Source organism: Manacus candei, unplaced genomic scaffold (assembly GCF_025592945.1).
Source record: "Manacus candei isolate 608988 ecotype Guabito, Panama unplaced genomic scaffold, ASM2559294v1 h1tg000019l, whole genome shotgun sequence".
Lineage (NCBI taxonomy): Eukaryota > Metazoa > Chordata > Aves > Passeriformes > Pipridae > Manacus > Manacus candei.
The window spans coordinates 8,221,330-8,244,007 of NW_026138067.1; the positions used below are offsets into that span (position 1 = coordinate 8,221,330).

At 37.7% G+C, this 22,678-nt stretch overlaps 1 protein-coding gene across 3 annotated transcripts in view; it reads right to left on the minus strand.

The window, feature by feature from the left end:
- The window catches only part of NUDCD1 (NudC domain containing 1), a 37,497-nt gene extending 14,905 nt beyond the window's left edge, over positions 1 to 22,592 (minus strand). The window contains exons 1-6 of one of the 3 annotated variants that reach the window (XM_051785410.1): positions 22,366 to 22,481; positions 17,317 to 17,405; positions 13,522 to 13,676; positions 9,515 to 9,732; positions 5,120 to 5,305; positions 2,679 to 2,862 (exon numbers count right to left, since the gene is read on the minus strand). In XM_051785410.1, coding sequence (XP_051641370.1) covers positions 2,679 to 2,862; positions 5,120 to 5,305; positions 9,515 to 9,547 — 403 coding nt within the window. In that variant the 5' untranslated portion in view covers positions 9,548 to 9,732; positions 13,522 to 13,676; positions 17,317 to 17,405; positions 22,366 to 22,481. Of the gene's footprint in view, positions 1 to 2,678; positions 2,863 to 5,119; positions 5,306 to 9,514; positions 9,733 to 13,521; positions 13,677 to 17,316; positions 17,406 to 22,365 lie in introns of all 3 variants that reach the window. The other 2 variants (XM_051785408.1, XM_051785407.1) reach the window with 2 other exon arrangements.
- Between the last annotated feature and the right edge of the window lie 86 nt (positions 22,593 to 22,678).

Below are 22,678 nucleotides of genomic sequence, written 5' to 3' on the forward strand. Positions count from 1 at the left end.
CCACGCTGTGAATAAGCTGTTTTTAATTGACAGAATCTAATCATGCACTGAAACATAACAAATTAGTTTGTACGTCTCTCCTACAGCATTTGCTCACTGGTTAAAAGGCATTAAAATATCACAACTTACCGTTGTGTGACAAAACCTTTGTAGAGTATTTTTAATCAAACATCAGAACTTCAAAAAGTTTTAAGTAAGTCTTTATGATCTTTCTGGTAAGTTTATACTGAATGATTTTTCTTGTAGAGAAGGTCAGAAGAAAGCTAATGCCATATTTTCTTAGCCTGATAAAGCAGCAAGGTGGTTCTTCATTTCAAGCTTTTACAGTGAGGATTCCTAAAACATTGGTTAGCTGAAGAAAATAACAAAGTTTGAAAGGGTATACCTTTGTTACAGTCCTCTGAGGTACTACACAAGATGTGAACAGACCTAACCACTCCCTCCATTCTGATTTATTTTCATACTTCAATTTTTTATGTTCTTAGGTAATACAATAGTGGTGGGTGTGATTACTTTGTCTGGCCAAGCAGACATGGCAGAGACTCTCACAGTTTTTAGTGCCAAGAGACATAACTATGTTTTAAGGCTTTGCTTTGATGAATCACAGATTTTGGCAATTTGAGAAATGGCTTGTTGATTAACTACTTACTCTTACTACAATATGATTTGATGAACTGCACCCACAGGCAAAGTTTCAAGAAAAGTTAAGCATAGCAATTGACTACGGATGAAAGAGGATGAAAAGAATTTTAATTCCTCAAAACAGTTTTGTCTTTGAGACTGGTTCATACATCAGTCTGATTTTTGAGTTGTTTATTTAAATTAACTCAAAACTTACTTTTCTCTTCAGTTTGCTTTGAATCTTGTTATTTACATCTCTACTGACAATAATCTCAAAAATTTTATCTGTTTCTTGGAAATGCTGGAAAACTGGTAAAACTTTTTGAAAGATTTTTAAGTCCACGTCTATGGATTCCATGACTATTTGTCATAAGTTATAAACCCCACATTGTTAAAAAGAATTTGTTCATGAAAATGTACAGTATTAGACAACATAATAAAAATTTGTGTTACTGCTTTCACTAAGCAACAGTCTTAGTTTAGACTGACCGTGTTACTGATTTAGTTTGCCTTCTAAGTTATAACCAGTAATGTTCAGAGGTTTCTTTTTCTTGTTGAGCTGGTCACAAAAGCATAAGGCAGTCAGTCCCATGTGGTTTTCTGTCTCTCTGAGATATATTGGCATCACCCAAGATTTCAATAGCAGAAAACATATATAAAGTCACTGAGGGCAACACAGCTGATGAAAGGGCTGGAAGGAATATCCTATGAAGAGTGGGTGAGGACTTCAGGCTTGTCTAGTTCACAGAAAATGAGGCTGACGGGCCACCTCATTGCTCTCTACAGCCTTCCTAAGGAGGAGAGCTCTTCCTTCCTCCTTCCTAAGTGGAGAGCTCTTCTTCCTGGTATCCAGTGACAGGACGTGTGGGAATGGTTCAAAGCTGCACCAGATGAAGTTCAGACTGGGCATTAGGAAGCACTTCTTTAATGAGAGGGTGTTTAAACACTGCAATAGGCTCCCTAGAGAGGTAGTTGAAGTCCCAAGTCTGTCTGTTGATGCCCCAAGAGGCATTTGAACAATGCCCTTGACAACATGCTTTTGATCATCTGTGAATTGGTCAGGCAGTTGGACTAGATGATTGTTGTAGGTCACTTCCAACTGAAATATTCTATTCTATTCTATTCTATTCTATTCTATTCTATTCCTACAATATATGTAGGAGATTGAGTAACATTTGACTATTAAGACCACAGGATGCAATCAACTGCTTTAGTTCAAGTATTTAAGGATCTTGTTTCTATCGGTATCAAAATTATACTTCTTGGAAGGTAATGAGCAAGACCATATCACAGTCTTGCCAAGAAGGTATATTAATTTAATCCATGCATCTTTCAATCAGACAGTGAAGCATGGGGTCTTGCATCCTTTATGTAAATCATGATATTAATGTATGTATATAAGGTCATATTGAACATGAAAAGTACCATTTGCCAAACTTTATTAGGATAATATATTAATAGGTATTAATACACTAACTAATATGTTTTTAATGTGTAGCTCTAAAATTAACGTAATAACTTCATACTTTTATTGCAGGAAAACTTAGAATATGCAGCATTTATTTTTTTATGTTACAGTTGTTATATTTATCTCATACTAATTCCAATCCCACTATGTCGTTAATTGGAAGCTACAAGAACACCAAGAAAATCCATAACCAAAGACACATATCCAGCTGTACAACATTTTGAAAAGTAAAACAGAGATTAGTTAGGACTAGTTTTGTATAACCTCAATTTTACAAGACCAAGCTAAAACAAAATTTCATTTCATAACATCAAAGTAAAGTTCTATCTTGTTTTTTAATTATCTTCACCACACATACATAAAACTTTACTTCTTCCTGCTTTCCAAATGTCTATCAGAATTTAGGCCTACAACCAATAGCTTGATCCCAAAATGTAAGAAAAAATTACCTATGTAAAATCTAAATTGAACTTTTGGGGAAAAGAAATATCAGCAGTTGTGGAAAAGCAACTTCTAAGACAAAAAATAAAAGCACAATTTTTATTTTTTTAAACATTAATCACCAGTAATATAAACTTAAAACACTTACCCTCTTTGCTTATCTCTGCAATCGTAACCCATTCCAAGGTAACATGAAATCCACTTCCTTTTGTGTCCAATTCATCTTTTTCTACCCTAAGCAGCAGCACAGCTAGTGAATTTGTATCAGATTTTACAAATGAAACACTGTGTGCTATAATAAATGGACTCCCTAGTTCTTCATTAAACATAATCTAGAAGACAAAAATGTAGAAAAAAGTCAGACAGTTAAACCTGGAAGCCCTGATCTTTCACAGGAAGCAGTGAAACGTTTCAGTGAATATCAAATTAGTAGCATTTTGCCTCCCACAAACCTCTCTGCCAATATGAATCCATGAATGTCACACATTTCTGGCTCCTCCTTCTGTGACTGTCAAAATACTATTTTCAAATTTTTTTAGTTATTATTGTTTATATTATACAATCATTATAAGGGTATATTAAGCAAAGCACAAAGATCCCCAAACCCATCTGCATTTTGGCTGTTTACTACCACATATGTGGAGGTACAACTGATCCATATGGATCCTGAGCACAACGGGATCCATAAACACTGTCTATCAACTGGGGAAACAGTCTCACACTCAAGATGAAAATGGAGGCATTTCCCCAAGGCCCTCACTGCTTCTCTAGACACCCCAACATTCTGAAAATCTTCGTAGACCTTGACATGTGCAAACATGAAGATAAAAAGGTCCAGTGCATCACTGCCAGAGTTTAATTATCAAAGATAAGGGGAGGAGGAGTCTCTTTATTTGGCTACTATCTTTTGCAAGGAGATTCCATTTTCCTTATTTATGAAGTACTATGAAGGAGGGTAAAAAAGAAAAACCTATAATGAAATTAAGAAGCTGGGGTTAGAATTCTTTTCATTTTTATTTATATATACAGATAGGAAAAGTCCATCCAATATCTGATAGGCCAAGTAGATAAGTATTACTGCCATATTGAAAGGCTAATAAGCACCACTGTGAACATGAAATAATTAAACACAGAAGGACTCCACATTTTGTAGCACAAGATATTTAGCATTTGGTACGTATAACAGGAAGTTTTAATTCTAGAAACTATGTATTTCAGCTTTTCTCAAAAAAGTATCCATTCAGAAAAACCACTGGGTGCTCTACATATTCAGGAAATCAATTTAAACGATGACAGAACCTCAACTTATAAAGCTCATGTTTTTGTTACACTGACAACTCCAATGTAACTTGTAACTCCAACGTATCAGCATTCTCATACAGAACAGAATAAAAACCAGTTGGTATTTATTACCAAGCATCCAAAGAACAGGATGACCAATTTCCTTTACTGAACTCTCAAAAAGTGTAGGGAAAGGAGCTAATCCATCATCCTGAACTCTTCCACTTCACTATACACACCTATATTTCTGCCAATAGTAGAACATCCTTGATTACTTAGGAAACTTCCCCCTAATTAAGAAAATAGATGCAAAGTGCAGGCACTTCATAACATATTCGTCTTTCATGAACAAAGAGGAGTGCACCACTGAACAGGAGATTCACAGTTTCAGGTAGGAATGTAACTTATATTTGTTGTGTCCAAGGAGGATAACTAATACCATTATTAATGTAGAGATTACTTTGACATGGATAAAAATAAAATGCTACTTATCAAGACTCCTTAAAAGAATTAATTATGTAAATAATTTAATCATAAGAAACATAAAATTTAACATACAATCAACAATTTTAAATAAAAATTTTAAGCACCAATTATTTTCCAGAGCTAAGTACACATTATGAAGAACGAGCCCTACAAGAGAGGTGGAAATAATATTGCTTAAACACTATACCTACTTTTAAAGTAACCCTCAGGGTTACTTATCAAAGCTTCTAATCGGCACTTTTGTTCAAGTTTTATTCTAGTCTTTGTGGCTGTATTTTTAAAATGGGGTAAATTAAATGGTGAGTATTTCAAGCACAGTTTCATCCACTGAGAAAAACATCATGCAGACCAGAAACCTCGTAACTTAAAAATGAATGTAGTTTTTAGCTTGGTTGAGAATAATTTCAAACTTAAAAAAAAAATATATTATTCCACAGGCCAATGGAAAGACTAAAAAATAAGAGGTGAAAAGTGGGGGGAGAATCCCAGACAGACACATACGAATGGAGAAAGGAAAGGAGAAATGTTTTTCAGAAAAAGTTTAGCTAGATAAGCACCTAACCACCTTTTAGAAACACTCACTTTTACTTAGATTCCTCTTTAGTCAAAAGGCTGTTCCCTTTCAAAAACTTGAATTTCAGGTATTTTGTTTATAAAGAAATCATTTAGTAACTTAGAACACATTTCTGTATCAGTGACACAGAGTTATGATTTAAAACTTAATTCTTCAGACATTACATACATGCAATTCTCATAAGAAATGTGACAATAAGAATTACTTGGTAGACATACAACTCCTAAATATGTTATTGCAGGACTCACCTCCCACTTTTCAGATGCACTGTTTCCACGTTTGCCTGATTTAATTAGATACAGTCTTCCTGTACCGTCAGAAAGGGTCACCTGTGTGGGGGATGAGAAGTGTATCGAGGCACAAAGGCGATTATCACACGCAGTCAAGTCTGAAGGCAGCCTGAAAACTTCTCTTGGTTTTTGTAGAGCTGTGTCCTATAAACAAACAGTCATGAACTAAGAGTCGGTGAGGTATTTATTAGTTTCAGTTAATATTACAGACAAACTAAGAATACCAAAATCTCAGCAGCAACGTACCAGCTTCTTTGTGCCATTAAGCATTTCTAGAAAGAAGTGGCTAGCAAGGGTAATTCCCACACATGTGGAAAAGGTGGTGGAATTTCAATAAATTGGTTTCTGTGAGTGTTCCCTAATTGATATTTCAGCACTCTTTTTTTTCTTTCTATTTTACAGCATTAATTATATTTTGCATTAAATCAAGGCTTTTCATTTCTTCTCCCCTAGCATTCCCATATAATTAATCACTTACCTCATATAATTCTAGTCCCAGTAAAAATGTGGAGACTTAAAAATAAATTAACTTGGGAAAGAGTGGTTGGAAAGCAGCCCAGTGGAAAAAGACATGGAGGTGCTGGTCTACAGCTGCTGAACATAAGCCAGCAGTCTGCTCAGGTGGCCAAGAAGGCCAATGACATCCTGACCTGTATCAGAAATAGTGTGGCCAGTAGGACCAGGGCAGTGATTGTCTCCCTGTACTCAGCACAGGCGAGGCTGTGTCTCAAATCCTGTGTTCAGTTTTGGGCCCCTCACTACAAGAAACAAGTCTGAAGTGCTGGACCACATTCAGCAAAGAACAACAGAGCTGGTGAAGGTTCTGGAGCACAAGTCTTACAAGGAGCAGCTGAAGGAGGTGGGGGTGTTTAGTCTAGAGAAAAGGGGGCTTAGGGGAGACCCTACTGGTCTCCACAACTACCTGAAAGGATGCTGCAGCCAGGTGCGGGTCAGTCTTTTCTCCCAAGTAATAAGTGACAGGACAAGAGGAAGTGGCCTCAAGTTGCGCCAGCAGAGGTTTAGATTGAGTATTAGGAAAAACTTCCTCACCAAAAGGGTTGTCAAGCATTGGAACAGGCTGCCCAGGGAAGTTCGTGGAGTCATCATCCCTGGAGGTATTTAAAAGACATGTGGATGTGGCACTTAGGGACATGCTTTAGTGGTGGAGTTGGCAGTGCTTGGTGATTCGCTGGACTCTATACTAAAAGTGATTTTCAACCAAAACAATTCTGTGATTCTACTACTCATCAGGATAACTTTATTTAGCATTCTCTTGCAGTGGCACACTGCAATCTTTCTTAAGCAAAACCAGAGATAGTTTTTGAGCATGAATAAACAGACACTATAGTGAACAAATTCCACAGATGACGTGATTCTCCAGTGAACAATAAAGATATGCAGATTTTTAAGAAATTATACATACCACTGTATTTAAAAAAAAACCCAAAAACCAGTATTTCCTTCTGTATTTTCCTATCTTTACACAAAACAGCCTGATTCAATAATAGTGCAAAATGAATGCTAGATAACCAATTTCATCTTTATTTCCAGTAATTGTTCTCAGAAGTCCTGCTTTAGTCTTGTGATGTGTTCTTAATTTCCTGCTAATTCTAACAGAAAAAATGGCTTTCCTGCTGAAAATTTGATTTCCAACTATTTTCATTAAGTACAGCAGTATGTCTTCCAGGGTATCTTTTAGGGATTATTCTTTATCTTGTGCCTTCACTCTCACATACAGCTCCTTCTCTGCTGAGTAAGGCTCTGTAACTCTGCTCATTATTTGGTTCAAGGAATGCCAGCAATGTCACTGCCTTCTCAGGACTAAGATTTACCTACTTTTTTGTGTTGAAGTAATCTCTGAATACCTAAGAGGCTTGTTGAGGAAAAAAACCTGACAAAGTCTCTATGATTTGAAAAGAACTTGGCATCACAGTTTAAAAAAAACAGTCAAGACATCCTTAATCAGCAATACAGCTTGATCTGCTACTCATGACGTTCATCAGGCTGCAGTATTAAGAGCACAAATAAAATATTCTCACAGAAAAATATAAGAAGTAAACTGAAGATTCAGTAACATCACAGTCACATCTCTACAATCTTTCAAATAAATGAAATAGAACTTAATTGCTTGAAGTTTTTCAACTGAACTAATCAGCTGTTAAATAAAATGAGCTGGCAGTCTGTCTCAAGTGGGGTCCCTCAAGGATTGATACCAGGCCGCACACTGTTGAACATCTTCATAAATTATCTGGATGATGGGATTGAAAGCATCCTCACCACATCTGATGATGATGCAAAACCAGGTGGTGACATAGACATGTTATAAGGGAGAGCCATCTGGCACAGAGAGCCAGTCAGCCTGGAGGAGTGGGATAGCAAGAACACTGCGAAGATAAGCAAAGACAAGTGCAAGGTCCTGCACCTGGATTGAAGAGCCCAGTACAGGCCAGGATCTGTGTGGGCACACCAGGAGAAGTTTCATCTAGACATAAAAGAATTTTTTTAGAACAAGAACAATCTGTGACTGGAACAACCTCATCAGGGACATGGTAGAATCTCCCTCACTGGAGGTTTTCAAGATGTAACTGAACAGGGTGCTAGATAATCTCATCTAGGCTCCTTTTGCCAGGAAATCTATGATCTTTTGAGATCCCTTCCAGTCTGGGTTGTTCTATAACTCTAAAATAAACTCCACACCATATTCAGCACCTTGTCCCTTTCACTGATTCATAGACTTCAGGATCTGATTTGAAGACATCAAATAGGTCTTCCAGTGATAAGAAAACAAAGGAATTCTTGTTGTGTCTTTTCTATATCTTAGACGAACATTTCTCACCAAGTTATTGTCCTTTCCCCTCATCTCATAGACAGTTTTATATATATATATATATATATGTATATGTATCATAAACGAAACAAAATTAGATGCAATGCGTTTCATACATATTTTACAAGCTAGTGTACCACTTGTATTTGAACAAATAAAGTCAACTCTGGAGAAAAAAACAACTGCCTGATTGGCCTTTAAACATCAATATTTCCCTTTATAAATCCAATTTATCTTTTTAATCCAACAACAAATAGACTATGTTGAGAACATAACTAGTGGTCATAGAGCTAACTAAACTATTTTCTGTTTTATTTCACTAGGCTAATTTCCAGTCAGTTGATCTACAACTATTTTTGAAGCTCCACAAATCAGAAACCTCTGTTTAACAAGGAAATTCTTCCCTTGTTACTAAAATCTGCATTAGTGTCACAAAAAAAAAATGTATTTAAGTAGAAGTATATTTGTAAAAACAGAAAAACAGAATTTGAAAAATATTACAGGGACAGTTTTGAAGATATTTACAAGTATGCAAAAGGAAGCACAAACAGAAGAATATTTTTGTATTGAAAACCTGGGGGGGAAACAAGTAATTACTTTTGCCACACAAAATATGTCTTAGTCTCAGGCTCATCCTTAATTTAATAAGGCAAGAGACTAAGAAATAGCAGTGAAAACATAACAAACTAAATTCAGCTGCAAACTGGCTAATCATCTTCTGTCTCTCTATTTTCTCTCAAACTATCAGTAGCTTGGGTGGGGGAATAATCTGTATACATATCTACTTCTTGCAAAAGAAACTCACTTATTCTGCTCTGTGAAATAAGCAGTGAAAAATACACATACAAATCACCATCTCTAAAAGAGTACTTTGCACTTGGGCACGTGCATATGATACAGAAAGAGCACACTTGTGAATGCAAAGCACACCATGGTCTCACTTGTTGAGAATCCAGCATTCGAGGGGATTTCAAATCCTTCACACTTTCCAGATGTTAGTAACATCAGACGTGCATTTAACACATGTTCAAAGGTAAGCAAGAGAAATTGGATTTGGGTAAGTACCATTTTAATAAGCAACAGGAAAAAAAGACCAGATGACAAGCAGATAGCCTGCTTGCCTTTTGGGCCTACTTGAATTCATATTAGAGATTACTGTGTGCTACATAAAGGTTATGAAACCTGCAATGGAAAATATGCAAATTTGATTTTTAATTATTTGAAGCATTCAGGGTCTGTTTGTAGATTCAGTTGTATCATTACACCCCTTGAACTATTCTAATGATTTTAACACATTCAGTAGGGGAGAATAAAAGAATTAAAATGAAAAAAAAAGCAAAGAGACCAAACCCACAACCCAAAAAATATCACACAAACACTAGATATCAAGAATTTTGGCTTACTCATATTTTACTTAATTTTTAGATTTCACTGAAAGGAGTCTTTTCTACAATGAAGTTGTTCCATGGTAACTAGCAATGACTACTGAGCCTAGGAAAAAAAGGTCATAATCCCATGTATCTTACCATGAAAATAAGAAGCAGCATTCCTCTTGACATTGATTTACAGGGCTATATTATATAACATTACAGAAGACCACATGTTTGTTAGCCTTCAAGTGAATCTTAACAGTAAGCTTCAAAGAGTTTTGGATGCAATTAGAAAAAGAATTATCTACTCCTTTGTCTTCAAAGCTCACATCAGATTTATCAGCACTGAGCGGGAATTTCAGAACTCAATAGATCTGAAAAAATGAAAAATAATCTTCACTACAAAGCCTTTCTCTCAATAGGCAAGAAAGGAAATGCTCTTATTCACAACCTTTTTGTACAATAATTTAACCCTAGGCATTTATTAGAACAGTTTTTAATCTCATTCTGATGATGAAAAGGATGGTCTTCCTTGAAGCTGAAACAAAACCTGCCCTCAAAACCCTTCTGTGTCAGATTTACTTTGTAACTTACTGTTTCTTTGTTTACCAGCTTGTTAACTGGTGTTAATAGTAATTCCCTGCTTCAGAAGTACGAGGGGATAATGATGTTCTATAGTCATGCATTTTACTAGCAAGAACTGGCTAAAACAACTTCTGCAATTTTAGCAGAAGTCAGGTTTACTCACTGCAATTAGGTTTAAATGGCAGCAACACGGTTTCTTTAAGAAAAAACTAGGTACAGCTTCTTGTCAGACTCAGTTTTTCATCTCTCTTCAATTCCTACAAAGATTCTTCCTTTGTTTAACTATTTTTCACTCCCCAGTCTCTCTCTTACCTTTTGCATTGGCCTTCAATTCTCGCTTTGCCCACCTCTATACTGCTTGACAGTGCACTCTGCTTCCTTTTGGCCTCTGTTGTTCCATTCATCTATTCCAGATTTCATCTGGATGCCTTTGCTATTACAACTACCCCTTTGCTTTAAGTAGTTCATTTGCCTCACCTGCCTATGACACTAATCCTGATTTTGAGCCTTTGAAGAAGCCCAGGTTTCAAGTCTGTGTAGAAATTCTGACAAATGGTTCCTCCACAGGCAAAGTCAGGCAGACCAAGCCAGGCTGTGCACGTACAAGAGGCAAAATGTAAGATACAGGCTTAGGAAGTCCCTCTACTGTTCCTGACTCCCCCATGCCAGGTCCCATTTTTGTAAGCATGTCTTACCTTCATAATTAAGTAGCGACATTTTACTTAGTTTCTTTGGCATGCCTGTAAGACTTAAATTTTTTAAGTTGCATTAAGAAATTGTATTGTTCCAAAGACACAAAAAGTTTGTCATGCTGTCCTGGTTTTGGCTGGGATAGAGGTAGTTTTCATACTAATGCTTTGTTCTGGATCTAGTATGAGAATAATGTTGATAACACACTCATGTTTTGGTTGTTGCTAAGCAGTGCTTTCCCCAAGTCAAAGACTTTTCAGTTTCCCATGCTCTGCCCATGAGGAGGTACACAAGAAACGGAGACAACATGGCCAGGACAGCTGACCCCAACTGGCCAAAGGGATATTCCCTACCATATGGCATAATGTTCAGCATATAAACCCAGGGGAACTGTCCAGCAGGGACCAATTGCTGCTCAGGGATGGGCTGGGCATTGGTAGCAAGTGGGGAGCAACTGTACTGTTCATCACTTGTTTTTCCTTGGGGTTTATTTCTCTTGTTTTGCTACCATCCTTTTCATTATTATTTTTGTTGTTATTATTATTATTAAATTTTACTTTATCTAAATTGCTAAACTGTTCTTATCTCAACCCACGGATTTTACCTTTCTGGTTCTCCTTCCCATCCTACTGGGAATGGAAGAGGGGAAGTAAGCAAGCAGCTTCATGGTGCTTAGTTTTCAGCTGGGGTTAAAGCATGATACTTAGTGTACAAACATGTGATATTGCATAAAGGATTTAAAATGAAAATGAATTTTCCAAGGAAAAGACAGGGAATGAGAAAAGACAAAATATACCAAAAAAGAAAGGAAAAATAAAAAATATAAGTCATATGGCAATACCCACAAAATAGCAATAACAAATACAAAACTTTATATGAAAAATCAAAATACCTAGGTATTTGACACATCTCTCTAACTGTGAAAAACTGTCCATACCCTGCACTCTGAATAACAAAGAGACAAGTATTTAAAACCCTGAAACAGAACACTAAAAAATTTTGTTATTCTTTACCTTATCTGCTTCCTTATTCTGACTTATTTTAAACAGAATTCCCACACTGTGTCTGGTGCCACTAACAGTTGTTCTGAATTGAAGCTAACTGAAAGTTATGGAAACAGTATTCCACAGCTAATTCTTCTTGGAATTCAAAAAGATGACAAAAAGATGATTCAAAAAATATAGACATCACTAAGGGTTTTAATTAAGCATGAAAAGAGTTCCTGGCACAATTTCTTGATTTGATTATTTGGAAAAAAAAAGAAACAAAGTTGTCTTTGCAAGAAGAGCTTAAGGTCAAGAAACCAAATCCAAGTATTTAACTGCTAGAGGAGAAAACTTTGAGTATTTTCCAGCTATATTCAAGTACTACAAACAACAAGCAAACAAAGTTGAGTCAGATGCAAAAAAACGCCCAATCAAAAAAACCCAGCTCAGTAATCCTGTCACTACTCTACCCATTGGGTCTTTAAAGCAAAGTATCAATCAATGCTTCTTATTGAATGAAAGAAGTCCAACAGCTGTAACAGCAGAATGTTAAAGCTATTATACAGCATTTCCAGCCAAATTAGGATAACAACTTCCTCAAGCTGGTATAAAAAAACCCCACCTGAATACTCATCAACCAACACTGAAAAACTGCTCATGTTGATCACTTTTCTTTTTTCAATTATGTGTGATTTTGAGCAAGCAGCAAGGTATTATAAACACTTTTTGCCTTCACAGATGACATCTTTCTAAACACCTAAGTTGCAAGGATAATTCATGCTTTATGGATAACCAACACACAGTTATATTAGAATCAAAGTTGCAACAAAAATAAGAAATAAAACTGGAAATAATGTGTTAGCCTATGTGTTCTTTCACTCTGGATTTAGGATGAACTTGTTAGCCTTTTCAATCTTCTGTTTTAACGAAGACTGAAATTAATTTTAATTGTAAGCTATACTTGGCCAAAACCAATCTTACTTGTAATATACATTTGACTAATATATGACCAGGCACATTTGTAATGCGACACCTTGTTGATGTTTCTGAACACATATTCCTTTTTATACATATGCAAACATGTTTCCTTTGCAAAACAGCACTGTACTGTGTATTAGGACACAAGAGAGTGCCTATTTATTTCACAGTTTAATCAGTTTTATTTCCCAGTTCAGGTGGAACTGAAACTTGTGACAAGACATTAATCAAGTGCCATTATCTTGAAATTGGTTCTGAGGAAGAATATTTCTTATGTCAATTTACTGCCTGTTGCAAAATCCTTTATCTGCTAAGAAATAATTTTACACACACAGTGCCCTCCTAATAAAGGAATGTAGTGGGTGTCTGTGTTGTGCAGGCAGGGGGGGCCTGCAGAGGTGGCCTCAGTGGGGAGGGGCCAGGGCTGTCCCATGCCACATACAGCCACTTCCAACTGGCTCCACAGGAGTCACCATCGGGCACAGTTGAGCCTGTCAGCCAAGACAGTGGTGGGGAGCAGAGGTTTGCCTGCAGCTATCCCCCTGCAGCCCACAGAAAACAAAAGTGAGGCAGATATTCACAAACCTCTGTGTCTTATTTTCTCCCCATCTTGTTGAACATGGGGAGTGAAAGATTGTCTGGGCGGATATCCAGCAGCAAGCCAAGGTTAACCAACCTCAAGGATAAAACACAAAAAATGAGATTGTGACAAGCCACTGTTCACAGAAGGCTTTCCCTGGCAAGTTCCTTTCTTTTAGATGTTCCTACTAGGAATCCAGATGAGTTCAAAAGATTTGGAAGAAGTCCTAGAAGATTATTTTGCCTCAGTAAGAGTCCGCCAAAGGTCCCAACTGCTTCTATATTCTATGAAAAGCAAAGGAACTTTTCAAATTCAATGATTTAAAAAAAAAAGTTTATTCTTACCAGAGTCACTGACAGATTCATAATCCTTCCAAACTGATCAACATAGTAGACATTATCCTGGTACCAGGAATCAAGGTGAAGATAATTATACATGCCAAAAGCACGCATGTGGTCAAGGGTATATTGATCATCATGAAGTTGCACTTCTGCTACAGCTGGAGGGAAAAGAAAAAGACTATTTTAACAATTACTTATTTACAAATTAATAATTTAAAATTCAAACTAATAATTTAAAAATAATGATTCCATTTTCATTCCATAGGTCTGCTTTATTTAAAAAAAAAATACATTACATATACATAGTTTAAAATTTCACCATAAAGTTGGAAAGAAAGTAATCCACCCTGAAGGCCACTGTAGTCATTGGCTTTGATCGTGTAACACCTCCTCCCATTTACAGTGGTCTATTGTGGTGGCTTCACCCTGGCTGGATGCCAGATGCCCTCTGAAGCCATTCTGTCATTTCCCTCCTCAGCTGGACAGGGAAAGGAAAATATAACATAAGGCTCATGGATGAAGATGAACACAGGGAGGGATCACTCACCTATTACTGTCACAGGCAAAACATACTCAACCTGAGGAAATTAGTTTAATTTACTGCCAATCAGAGCAGGATAATGAGAAATAAAACCAAAACAGGAGACAGTCCTTCACAAGCTTCTCTAATGTGAGTCCTTCCCACAGGCTGTAGTTCTTCACAAACTGCTCCAGAGTGGGTCCCTTCCACAGGACCCTCAGGAACAGACTGCACCAGCGTGGGTGCCCCATGGGGTCACAGGTCCTGCCAGCAAACCTGTCCCAGCATGGGCTCCTGTCCCCCTGAGTTCACAGGTCCTGCCAGGAGCCTGCTCCACACGGACTTTCCGTGGCATCACAGCCTCCTTTGAGTGCATCCACCTGCTCCAGCATGGGGTTCTCCACAGGCTGCAGATGCATCTCTGTTCCACTATGGACCCCCATGGGCTGCAGGGGCAGCCTCACCATGGTCTGCACCACAGGCTGCAGAGGGATCTCTGCGCTGGCACCTGGAGTGCCTCCTCCCCACTCCTTCTTCACTGACCTTGGGATGTGCAGAATTGTTTCTCTCACAGTCTCGTTTCTCTGTCTGGCTGTGGTTGTTCTTGTACAGCAATTTTTACCCTTCTCAAACAGATTATGCCAGAGGTGCTACCACCATGGCTGATGGGCTCATCCTTGGCCAGCAGTGGGTCCATCCTGGAGCTGGCATTGGCTGTGCTGGACATGGGGGAGCTTCCAGCAGCTTCTCACAGAAGCCACCCCTTGTAGCCCCCCTGCTACCAAAACCTTGCCATGCAAACCCAATACACCTATCCTGTCTCTTACCAGCATGTATTGAATTACAGTTTATCAATAACCCTCACAAGATGAAACACACATGCAACAACAATGTAAAACCAACTTCTAAGTTTGTACATGGTTTGTACAGTAAGGGAAAAAAAATTCTGCTCTACAGTAACTCCAGAAAATAGCAAGCAAAAGAAATATAACTACATATAACTACATGGCTTTCATAGTCTTAATTTCTGAATGAAGTTATGAACATTTGCAAAGCAAAAGATTAAAACAATAAAAATCAGTATTAATTCATGGTAATTAAAAAAAATAACAACAACAAAAAAAAATCAAAGCCAAAACCCTTCTATGTCTCTAGTACTCCCACTGAGGCTGAAATCTTCAGGAATGTTCAACATAACGTCAAAATTTCAGGCTAAGTTTTTCTAATTGAAAGAGGTTGCAAAGAATGGCTGTTCACTAGAACAGTACCTTCTCAAGGCAGGAAGTATGCCACCTACAGTCATCCACCTGAGCAAGATTTTTCCAAACAGAAAACCTCTACTCAACTAACAATAATCAAAACTAGGTTATCTTTCAAAGACTAATCAGGTTTTTATTTAAATTATCTGCAGCTCTTTTTTTCCTATTCCCTATCTATGCAGAGATCAAGCAGCTGTAGTCCCAACATCTTAAAATACATTAGCAGAGGTCTAGTCCATCCTTCTGCAAATAATAGATAGACCAGAACTCCATTTCACTCTCCACTAGTTATCCCAGGATCCTTAGCTTTCCTGCAGAAAACTTATCTTGAACTTCACACAACAAGCAAAATTCTTTAGAAAGTTATAAGTAAACTCTCTCAGTCCATGATGATTAGCACTCAAGCCCAGAGAATGGGGAAAGCACCTCAAGGTTAATTCCTTTCATAGCAACAGTTCACAGTTATTTTAGTTCCTAATCATCCAACTTCTGTTTTCTTCTCTTTTCTGCTGAAAAACAGAGCAAGGAAATATTTCCAGCATTTCACTTCCATCTCACCCCATAAGAGGGACCACTCACAACTCTGTGCAGCAGCACTCATCTTAGATTTCTTAGACTCTTCTATAGCACCCACTTAAAACCTACCGAAGCAGAAGTAGTTTACTCTGCTCTGTCAGAACACCAATTACTGCAAAGAGCTGTTCATTTGGCAGTGCCACTGCACAGCTATCACAAACCCAACAATCAGACAGTCACTAAATGGCTCAGAATTGACCCCATTAGAGACACTGGCTATTAACATAAAAGTGGTTTCAGGAAACTATGCAAGATTATACTGCCTGATTAATAAAAAATCCAGTCATACTATACAAAATGCTTTCAAAGTGACAGTATAATTAGCAATTAGTCTCCTAATCACTGTTGATATTTGCAAACCAGCAGTATTAATTCCACTCAGCTCAAATCATTATTCATATTCACCACACAGGAGGGATTTCCGTACTTTTGCAATTAATAAATTACTGTTCCACAAGCTATGGCCCTTCAAAACAAGCTAGGATATCAACAAAGGAGTGAGAAGAAAATACACCTGTCATAATAGCAAAGACTGCTACCCATTCCCATTTCTATTTTAACTAATTAGAATATTTTACAGTAAATTACATTGTAAAAAAAACTTAGAAGAATATATTGTGAAAGTGCATTTTAAAGCTGTTTATATAATCAAGCTTTATTATAAGCTATTTTTCCCAACAGGACAAGAGATGACAAGACATGAACATTCTGTAAACAATTAAAGACCAAAAGAAATATAATGCAGGATAATTATTTACAGTGAAATCAAGCACATGTCATCTACTTCGTGCATAGCTACATTAACTGATCTTCTGAAATTAGAATACACATGCACAAACACAAAGATTTTTAGCATAAAAATCCTAAAATTGTAAGGCTTCCTTTCACCACTTCTCCCTCCCCACTTCCCTAGATATGTTGCTCTTGTCAGAACTGCAACTAAAACACATACAAATAGTAAAAACAGTCCAAATTAGATGAATGTATAACTTTTCACAAAAATTATGGGAACAATATACTATTGATTAGCTGATTGTAATGTTATGAACTTTATAAAAGCTGGAAGAACATGAATAAATTCTCTGTCCTTGAGTTTTCCAGCCTGTAGTCCTAATAAGCCCTGAATAATAAGGGGGGGGGGGTCAGGAACAGGAGATCCAAATCCCTTGTATTATTGCAACATGTAATTAATTCCACATAAACACAAGTCAGAGACTATACAATTTGTAGGTGATTTTAAACCAGGAAATCAATCAAAGGTATACTGTCCTGTCATGAAACATTTCAAATGAGGTTATCAACTGCTTTCAGGATGTATCACACATATATGTTCCATATATGTCAAGATGAAGCAATTAAAGAACCTATTCCATCCTCCATGAATTGAAACCCATATTGTGATCAAGTGAAATCTGTGCACAGCTGCCATCTGCTATCACATACCATGTGCTCAGATAGCTTATATAGGAGATTCTACACTAGGATGAAGTTCTTTCCTTCCTTTTTACAGCCTTCAAGGTTTCTTGATGGTCCTTGGAAAAAAGAAGAGAAAACCAACAGAGCTGAGTGAAAAAAAAGTAAAGGACAAAAGAAAGAAGAAATGAAGACTTTTACTTAGATTCAGAGAAAGATAAGTTAATATAAATGGAAAAGAATAAATACTTCAATCAGATCATCACCTTATTCAGTCTCACAGTTACACAGTTTTGCAGGTTTTTATTTGGTTTTCAGTCAGGATTTTTTACTGATTTGTTGTTGCTTCATTTGGGGGGACGGTTGTTTGATTTGTTTTAGGGTTTTTGTTTGGGTTTTTGGGGTGGGAGTTTTTTGTTGTTTATTTGCTTTTTAAGAGTCAGACTAATTAATTCAGTAGCTTCAGCTGTTTGGGTTCAATTAAGAAGCAGCAGTCAAAGGCAGCTATTCAACAGAATGATACATGGCCTCTTTCAAATTTCTGATAAATACACTAATAACTAACAACTGCACTGCTAAAACCCAGAAACATTGATTCATACTGTGTCACACCAGAAAAAAAAGAAAATATACAAAATATACAAATTAAATCTCAGCTTTCAATATTATTTCCCAACACCCCTAGTTTGGTGGGATATTTTGGACCAGTACAAAGAAAAACACAATTTGAGAAAAGTAGCATGGTTATCTTGAGTTCCATGCTTTAAAAAGTCATTTGATTCAAAATAGTTCAAAGATAATTAAGCAAAGATTTTCACTCACAATGCCTTTACTTAAAAGCAAAAGCACTAAATACAAAGCAATTCAAAACAATCAACAGAAGTAGTAACATATCCCTAACCTAACTGCTATAATAAAGTCCCTAACTGGATATTATAATCATTATTGCTCTGCAGAGCAAAAAAAAAAAAAAAACAAAACAAAACAACTCTGAATGAAGAATGCTATCAACAAACTTATACTTTAAATGAATAGAAAAATCTTACATTTGCCATCAGACACATCCCCCACCACAGGCCCTCCATTTTTAGATGTTTTACTGAATACACCAAAGGAACTTTACAATACAGCCAAAGATGCAAAGTAATTATATCAGCATATTTTGTGGCATCAAATATATGCTTGCATGTCATGCCTTGTTTTGCAGTGCCACCCAGCGGAAGCAATTTTGTATTTCATACATGCTGATCTACTGGTGGAAAAGATAATTTATTTTCTAGTATCAGCATTCAAAGATCCTTCTAACCCTGCATTAATGCTTTCTTTTTTAATTTAAAAAAATATTTTTTTATTGTTAATGTCAGTGTCATCTCATTGCTGTTGTTGAATAAAAGTACAAGGCTCATTTAATCTACTGTAATAAGTATGTTAATAGAAAAAAACAAAACCAGACCTGTCTAATGAACAGGTAGCTTGCTGAAAACAAGCAGGGGCTGACTGACACCATGTAATGAACTGGTTTTGCCTGATGAAGTTATTTACACAGGTGTGAATTCAACAAGATCCAAAAACTAGCAAGGTATTTGTTAAAGTATCGCTGTAGCAATGCCTCGATTTAAAAGCTGACTTGTGCCAGCTGCAAGAATCATTTTCTTTAACAGCAGTTCCAAGGCAGAACCTGCCTCTACATTTATTTTTTCCCCTCAAGAAATGAAAGTACAACAAAACAGATACACACATGCCTGAGACACAAACCTTTATGAACTACAGCTGTAAATGTCTGCAAGAGCTCACAATTTCATACTATTTCCCATACATTAAGACTTTTTTCTACATTTAATTTTTCAAATGAAAATGGAAAATGAAAATATCCAAGTGTTTGAAACATATCAGTGCCTTTTGCTCCATAAAACTTCATTACAAAGCTCAATGCAAATAAAATGTTTGAAAATAAGTTATGGAAATAAACTAAAAAAAAGTAAGGAGAAAGATAGACAAAATTTAGGATGAGGAGTTAGGAATTAAAGGCACAATAGTGTGAGACTCATTACTAGTTGAAATATGTTACCAGGATGAGAGATGAGATAAGAAATGACTGTGAAAGTTTAGAATTAACTAGGGCAGAAGGGGTAGGAGTAAGGAAGAAATAAAAGAACATGCAAATCATAGTATTTAAAGGGGAAGGAAAGGTATCAGAATTCCCCCATTCTTCTTCTCTGTGACCATACATTTTAAGAAATTCACTAGAAAATTCCCTTGTACCACAGATCAAATAAATAAATAATTTTTAAAAATTTATTTTGGTGTCAGTTGCACATCTGACAACAGCAAATTCCTGGCAACCACAGTTTGACAGCTGAAGGCAAATTAGAACTGAATACTAAGTTGAACACAATGGTCAGAAAACGAAGCTCACTGTTGTCCACATGAACATGACAATCACCACAAGTTGTCACACAGTACCACATTCTGCTATCTACCTGCTCCAGTGGTAGAACCCTGCATCAATTCCATATGGCAATTTTTTTTATTTTATTTTATACCTAGCAGTGAAATTAATAAAAATAGATAAACATAAAAACACAGATACAAATATTGACAAAAAAGATTGATACTCTAAAACTTAATATGTAAGTTTGTAATAACATTGCATAAATACTTCAACTACAGCTGAGATAAAACTCAGTTTTACTTAAGAAGGAGCACCTATTTCTATTTATTGTCATGTATTTCAATTACTCTAAACCTCACATATTCCTCTTACTGCCATAAAATTTGGGATGCCACACAGGCAGAACTTCAAATCTCAGGTCATTTGAGACAAGCACTCACAAAGTATTTTCCTGGAAAACAAACAAAAAACTCAACAGCCTTTTTAGATTAATCTTCCAGCCTTTTAACATTAATCTTCCAGATTCTACTACCATATTTGTTCAAACAGTTGTGAGTTAAATCAGAAATAATCATGCTGATAGAGTTCCTAAACATTTGACATTTCTTTTAGCTTTTGTATTCAGTCTCACTTTGAGGAAATCAAATCAAACTTTTCACACAGTGACAATTATTAATTTAATAACCCACAAACTACCAAGTTCTTCATCATGTTCCAGAGGCTTTGAATCTGCTCACAAATGTGCTGGAAAGTAGAAATTCTTGGTCTTCTCACACAATATTAGTTTCTTCTCACATGCCATAATTTGAAAAAGTCACAGCCTCCACATCATTCATGGTCTCTACAACTCAGCCCTTTGCTCCTGTACAACATAAACCCCAAGTTTTGGAAGGAAACCCTCAATTTAACACATGTGTAGACCACTGACACCGGGAAATAAAAAGTTCAGGTACAGAACACCTCTGCACTGTGAAGAAACTGCCTTGAAAGAAGCAGAAAAAAACCATCAAGGAGAAAGAGGCAGCTTGAAGGCCTAAGAGCAGGCCGAAAACAAAACATCTAGAAGACAGCTATAAGGTCTGATATACTTCCTGCTACTAATTTCCAAACACAACAACAGCAAAACCTTTCCACTGTCCAGAGGACCTGTATCTGTACTTATATATACATACACACACAGAGAACAGAATAAGTCAGTTAATGTCAATGAGTCTGTAGGACAGATAAGTAAGTTAGACTGAAATGAGTCAGGGGTTTTGTGTTGTGAGAAATGGGGAAAGAAAATACAGTCACACATACCAATTCTCTATCACACCAGTTACTGTAACTATTATTTAAAATGTCTGAATGAACAAGAACTGTGTAGATCCGCCTGTCCATCAGCAACTCCATCATTTGTGTATTATAATGAAAACCTGTAATCCTCACACTTTAGAACAGGTGCACAACTGACTAGCCAAGAACCACAGGGCTTGTTTGATCATAGGCAGAACATCAAATAAGGGACAAACTAAAAGACTGCACCTACGCTATGCCATTGCCACCTTTGACACAACTGTAGCACACCTCCACACAACTACATTTGGACTCTTTTGAAAGGTGACACCTAAATCAGTCTTACAGTAAAATTGTCAAAATATGTAATAAAAAAGTTACTCATTAGATTTTCCACTCCCAGCATAGACAGTACCACCTCGTTCCCTTGTCCTTCAATACACAATTTACCTACAACTTCCATCTTACTGCTGACAATTCAGTGTGGCAAACATACTTTTCCGGTCCACTTCTGATACAATGTATTCAACACAGCTAAAGTAACAAATAATGGGTAACTCTGTAGACAGGTATATTGTCCAGTAAATATATAGAGACAGCAATTAGTATATTACAGTCTCAGCATTATTAAAAAAAAAAAAAAATAACTAATTCATCCACCTTACAAAAGACTTAAATTTCACGAATCAATAAACGCAGAGTGTTGAGAGATTTCAAGGGGCATGTTGCAGGCACATATTCAACAGGACTTAGCACTAATGTACTCCTCAGTGAATTAGCCTATTAATGGAGCAGCATCTAAAATACTGGTGATGCTTGGCAGAGAAAGCAGAGAATGTATAGCCTGAGGATCCACCTCTGAACTGTGGGCAGAGCAAGAAAGAAAAACAGCTAATTTGCTGAAGTTCGTATGATATTAATTTCACGTGCATTTATCTAAATTCCACATTCTCCGTTCACACTCCACCCTGAACTACCTCAAGTGGTTATCAGCCTCAGCTCGTCTGCACAACCCAAGATCAGATTTAGCACAAGGCTTTCCTCACCCATTTCGAAACTAGCCCAAACTTCCAGAGGCAGGGAGCTGCGAGGCAAAGATCTGACAGAGACCTCGGCCCACCATGAACCCACCCGAGGCTGAGGAGGAGAACGGACACCACTGCCAAACCGCAGCCACTTATACCGAGAGCAGCCGATCGGTCCCTTGAGCCCCCACGGGGCTCCAGCGGGCCGGGCTGTCCCAGCTCCAGGCACCTGCACCCAGGGCCGCTGCCGGGCCGCGCCGCACCGCCGAGGGGACGAAGGGAAAGGCGGGCGGATCCGGCCTCCTGCGCTGCCCAAGGGATGCCCGGCAGGATCAGCCCCCGGCGGGATCAGCCCCGCGCCGCGCCCGCCCCGCACCCGCTGCTCACCCGCGTCCAGCCCCAGCTGGTAGCAGGCCAGCGGCTCCAGCGACAGCTTGTACCCCTCGAACTTGGGGTCCAGGAGCAGGCGCTTTGCCTGCAGAGAGCAGTGAGCGGCGCCCGCCATCCCGCGGGTTTGGGAAAACTTCGGGAAGCGCCGCCAACTCCGCGGCCCGCGGGGAACGCGCGGGAGCCGCCGCCGAGCTCCACGGGAAGGGGGTGCGCGGGAGCCGCGGGGCACACTGGGAGTCGTAGTTCGGGCACGGCGGCGGCCGCCAGCCCGTGGCGCGCCGGGAGCTGTAGTCGCCGAGACCGAACTACA